The sequence below is a fragment of the Salmo salar genome, chromosome 02 (assembly GCF_965601325.2).
Source record: "Salmo salar chromosome 02, fSalSal1, whole genome shotgun sequence".
NCBI lineage: Eukaryota > Metazoa > Chordata > Actinopteri > Salmoniformes > Salmonidae > Salmo > Salmo salar.
In genome coordinates, this window is record NC_138292.1 from 19,161,501 (window position 1) to 19,167,500 (window position 6,000).

Consider the following 6,000-nt stretch of genomic DNA (forward strand, 5'->3'; position numbering starts at 1 on the left):
TCTCCCTAGGTATCATGATGCCCAGGATGTGACCAGTAACTTCCTGTCTCTCTCTCCCTAGGTATCATGATGCCCAGGATGTGACCAGTAACTTCCTGTCTCTCTCTCCCTAGGTATCATGATGCCCAGGATGTGACCAGTAACTTCCTATCTCTCTCTCCAGGTATCATAATGCCCAGGATGTGACCAGTAACTTCCTGTCTCTCTCTCCCCAGGTATCATGATGCCCAGGATATGACCAATAACTTCCTGTCTCTCTCTCCCTAGATATCATGATGCCCAGGATGTGACCAGTAACTTCCTGTCTCTCTCTCCCCAGGTATCATGATGCCCAGGATATGACCAGTAACTTCCTGTCTCTCTCTCCCCAGGTATCATGATGCCCAGGATGTGACCAGTAACTTCCTGGGGGCGATGTGGCTCATCTCTATCACCTTCCTGTCTATTGGCTACGGAGACATGGTGCCTCACACGTACTGTGGCAAAGGAGTCTGTTTACTAACCGGCATCATGGTACCACCATGTTTATGGTTGTGTGTGTGTGTGTATTTTGTGTGTGTATCAATGTCACCCCTTTCTCTTTCTTTCTGAGATTCTTTCTTATTGTCCACCTCCCTCCTTCTCTTTCTCTTTGTCCTCCTACCTCCTGTCCTCTCTTTCTCTCTGTCCTCCTATCTCCTATCCTCTCTTTCTCTCTGTCCTCCTCCTTCCCTCTCTTTATCTCTGTCCTAGTCCCTCCCTCTCTCTCTGTCCTCCTACCTCCTGTCCTCTCTTTCTCTCTGTCCTCCTATCTCCTATCCTCTCTTTCTCTCTGTCCTCCTCCTTCCCTCTCTTTATCTCTGTCCTAGTCCCTCCCTCTCTCTCTGTCCTCCTACCTCCTGTCCTCTCTTTCTCTCTGTCCTCCTATCTCCTATCCTCTCTTTCTCTCTGTCCTCCTCCTTCCCTCTCTTTATCTCTGTCCTAGTCCCTCCCTCTCTCTCTGTCCTCATATCGCCTGTCCTCTCTCGGTCACTAGGCCCAGGATTAGGGGGCTTTCTGTCATTTATGTTGTCTGTTTATCCCCCTGTATTAGCCTGCATCTGTGCTCTGAGTCTAATGGACTGTGTGTGTGTGTGTGTGTGTGTGTGTGGTGTGTGTGTGTGTGTGTGTGTGTGTGTGTGTGTGTGTGTGTGTGTGTGTGTGTGTGTGTGTGTGTGTGTGTGTGTGTGTGTGACTCTGTTCTTTCTCTCTCTCTCTGTCTCTCTCTCTCTTGCTCTCTCTCTCGCTCTCTCCCTTTCTCTCTCCTCAGACTATGGGTTTATTTTGGTCTGTTGTCTGTCTGTTAGTGTCAGTATTGATGCCTGTGGCTCTTTCTCTCCCTCCTTCTCTCTCCCTCTCTCCTTCTCTCTCCCTCTCTCCCACTACCCATCTCTCTCTTTTCTTTCTCTGTTTTTGTTTGTGTTTATTTCAGTCAGGTGCTCTCTGTCTCTTCCTCGCTCTTTCTTTCTCCCTCTCTCCCTCTACCCATCTCTCTCTTTTACTCTCTTTGTCTTTTGTCTTCTCTCTCTTTTTCTGCTGTTTCTCCATCTCCCTCTCTCTCTCTCCATTCATTAATTCATTAATTCAGTGCTTTTCTCCTTCTCTCCTTGTCCCTTTATTCTCTCAGCCTCTTTCTCTGTATCTGTGTCACCCTGTCTGTTCCTGCTCACACTAACATACGCCCACACCTTCACTTACAAAGCCAGATATCACACACACACACACACACACACACACACACACACACACACACACACACACACACACACACACACACACACACACACGGGGGTGGACACAGATACTCCCATACCCGCTGTTACTGACTGCATCCTACACACACCACTATCACAGAGCTTGACATACACTCTCACTATGACTCCAGAAACATCCCACACAACACACACTCACTCACTAAAACACACACACACACACACGTACACACAAAAACACACAAAACACACAGACGTATGCAAGATCATGCACATAAACATAAACACACACAAATGCGCACACAGACATGCACACACACATAAAGAGTTATATAGACACACACACACACACACACACATAAAGAGTTATATAGACACACACACACATAAAGAGTTATATAGACACACACACACACACATAAAGAGTTATATAGACACACACACATAAAGAGTTATATAGACACACACACATAAAGAGTTATATAGACACACACATAAATAGTTATATAGACACACACATAGAGTTATATAGACACACACACATAAAGAGTTATATAGACACACACACACACATATAAAGAGTTATATAGACACACACACATAAAGAGTTATATAGACACACACACATAAAGAGTTATATAGACACACACACACATAAAGAGTTATATAGACACACACATAAAGAGTTATATAGACACACACACATAAAGAGTTATATAGACACACATAAAGAGTTATATAGACACACACATAGAGTTATATAGACACACACACATAAAGAGTTATATAGACACACACACACACACATAAAGAGTTATATAGACACACACACATAAAGAGTTATATAGACACACACACATAAAGAGTTATATAGACACACACACACATAAAGAGTTATATAGACACACACATAAAGAGTTATATAGACACACACATAAAGAGTTATATAGACACACACATAAAGAGTTATATAGACACACACACATAAAGAGTTATATAGACACACACACACATAAAGAGTTATATAGACACACACATAAAGAGTTATATAGACACACACATAAAGAGTTATATAGACACACACATAAAGAGTTATATAGACACACACACATAAAGAGTTATATAGACACACACATAAAGAGTTATATAGACACACACACACATAAAGAGTTATATAGACACACACATAAAGAGTTATATAGACACACTCAGGGGGTCTGTGCCCTCTGTCTTTGAGAGGTTTTTATTTTTTTTCACCAGAAGAGGGGGATGGATGGAGAAAGCTAGAGAGAAAGATAGAGAGGAACAGAAAGAACAAGGAGGATGAGAGGAGGATGAGCAGAGAAGGGAAAGAGAGGGGAAAGAGGAGGTGAGTGGTTAGAGACAGATGGAGAGATAGAGAGAGGATAAGAGGTGAGAGAGAGAGAGAGAGAGAGAGAGAGAGAGAGAGGATAAGAGGTGAGAGAGGAGAGAGAGAGAGAGAGAGAGAGAGAGAGAGAGAGAGGATAAGAGGTTGAAGAGAGAGAAAGACAGTGAGTACAGGATGTGATTTGTCCCTGGTTGAAAGTAATTGTAATTTTTATTTATTTTAATATTTTTATTTCACCTTTATTTAACCAGGTAGGCTAGTTGAGAAAAAGTTCTCATTTGCAACTGCGACCTGGCCAAGAAAAAGCAAAGCAGTTCGACACATACAACAACACAGAGTTACACATGAAATAAACAAACATACAATCAATAATACAGAGCTGAGATAAGGCGGGGCTTTACCTAGCAGAGACTTGTAGATGACCTGGAGCCAGTGGGTTTGGCGACGAGTATGAAGCGAGGGCCAGCCAACGAGAGCATACAGGTCGCGGTGGTGGGTAGTATATGGGGCTTTGGTGACAAAACGGATGGCACTGTGATAGACTGCATCCAATTTGTTGAGTAGAGTGTTGGAGGCTATTTTGTAAATGACATCGCCGAAGTCGAGGATCGGTAGGATGGTCAGTGTTACAAAGGTATGTTTGGCAGCATGAGTGAAGGATGCTTTGTTGCGAAATAGGAAGCCAATTCTAAATTTAATTTTGGATTGGAGATGTTTAATGTGAGTCTGGAAGAAGAGTTTACAGTCTAACCAGACACCTAGGTATTTGTAGTTGTACACATATTCTGTCAGAACCGTCCAGAGTAGTGATGCTGGACGGGCGGGCAGGTGCGGGCAGTGATCGGTTGAAGAGCATGCATTTAGTTTTACTTGCATTTAAGAGCAGTTGGAGGCCACGGAAGGAGAGTTGTATGGCATTGAAGCTCATCTGGAGGTTAGTTAACACAGTGTCCAAAGAAGGGCCAGAGGTATACAGAATGGTGTCGTCTGCGTAGAGGTAGATCAGAGAATCACCAGCAGGGAGAGCGACTTCATTGATGTATACAGAGAAGAGAGTCGGCCCGAGAATTGAACCCTGTGGCACCCCCATAGAGACTGCCAGAGGTCCGGAGAACAGGCCCTCCGATTTGACATACTGAACTCTATCGGAGAAGTAGTTGGTGAACCAAGTGAGGCAATCATTTGAGAAACCAAGGCTGTTGGGTCTGCCAATAAGAATGTTGTGATTGACAGAGTCGAAAGCCTTGGACAGGTCGATGAATACAGCTACACAGTAATGTCTCTTATCGATGGCGGTAATGATATCGTTTAGGACCTTGAGCGTGGCTGAGGTGCACCCATGACCAGCTCTGAAACCAGATTGCATTGCGGAGAAGGTACAGTGAGATTCAAAATGGCCGGTAATCTGTTTGTTAACTTGGCTTTCAAAGACCTTAGAAAGGCAGGGTAGGATAGATACAGGTCTCTAGCAGTTTGGGTCTAGAGTGTCTCCCCCTTTGAAGAGGGGGATGACTGCGGCAGTTTTCCAATCTATGGGAATCTCAGACGATACGAAAGAGAGATTGAACATGCTAGTAATAGGGGTTGCAATAATTTCGGCAGATCATTTTACAAAGAGAGGGTCCAGATTGTCTAGCCCGGCTGATTTGTAGGGGTCCAGATTTTGCAGCTCTTTCAGAACATCAGCTATCTGGATTTGGGTGAAGGAGAAGTGGGGGAGGTTTGGGCGAGTTGCTGTGGGGAGCGCAGGGCTGTTGACCGGGGTAGGGGTAGCCAGGTGGAAAGCATGGCCAGCCGTAGAATAATGCTTATTGAAATTCTCAATTATTGTGGATTTATCGGTAGTGACAGTGTTTCCTAGCCTCAGTGCAGTGGGCAGCTGGGAGGAGGTGCTCTTGTTCTCCATGGACTTTACAGTGTCCCAGAACTTTTTTGAGTTTGTCCTACAGGATGCAAATTTCTGCTTGAAAAAGCAAGCCTTAGCCTTCCTAACTGCCTGTGTATATTGGTTCCTAACTTCCCTGAAAAGTTGCATATCACGGGGGCTATTCGATGCTATTGCAGAATGCCACAGGATGTTTTTGTGCTGGTCAAGGGCAGACAGGTCAGGAGTGAACCAAGGGCTATATCTATTCATGGTTCTACATTTCTTTAATGGGGCATGCTTATTTAAGATGGTGTGGAAGGCACTTTTAAAGAATAACCAGTCATCCTCTACTGACGGGATGAGGTCAATCTCCTTCCAGGATATCCGGGCCAGGTCGATTAGAAAGGCCTGCTCGCTGAAGTGTTTTAGGGAGTGTTTGACAGTGATGAGGGGTGGTCGTTTGACCGCAGACCCATTACGGATGCAGGCAATGAGGCAGTGATCGCTGAGATCCTGATTGAAGACAGCAGAGGTGTATTTGGAGGGCAAGTTGGAGGGCAAGTTGGTCAGGATGACATCTATGAGGGTGCCTGTGTTTACGGATTTGGAGTTGTACCTGGTAGGTTCCTTGATAATTTGTGTGAGATTGAGGGCATCAAGCTTAGATTGTAGGATGGCCGGGGTGTTAAGCATGTCCCAGTTTAGGTCACCTAGCCGCACGAGCTCAGAAGAGAGACGGGGGGGTCAGTGTGCGTGCATGTGGGTGCGTGTGGAAGTTAAAAAGAGGGGAGTAGAATGGGGGAATTTGTTAATGTATGCCAAATTAGATTACAAAAACACTTCAAGGCTTTTCATTTTCTCATGTTCATATGGCTGTTGCTGTGTGTACATGCATAGGTTTCCCGTGTGGCTCAGTTGGTAGAGCATGGTGTTTGCAATGCCAGGGTTGTGGGTTCGATTCCCACGGGGGACCAGTACAGGGGGAAAAAATGTATGAAATGTATGCATTCACTACTGTAAGTTGCTCTGGATAA

General features: G+C 44.7%; 1 protein-coding gene across 1 annotated transcript in view; it reads left to right on the forward strand.

The window, feature by feature from the left end:
* LOC106605884 (small conductance calcium-activated potassium channel protein 2) overlaps nt 1-6,000 on the forward strand; it is a 109,802-nt gene that overhangs the window by 51,556 nt on the left and 52,246 nt on the right. Inside the window, exon 6 of the mRNA XM_045698956.2 lies at nt 372-513. Within this exon, the coding sequence (XP_045554912.2) occupies nt 372-513 (142 nt within the window). The remainder of the gene's footprint in view (nt 1-371; nt 514-6,000) is intronic.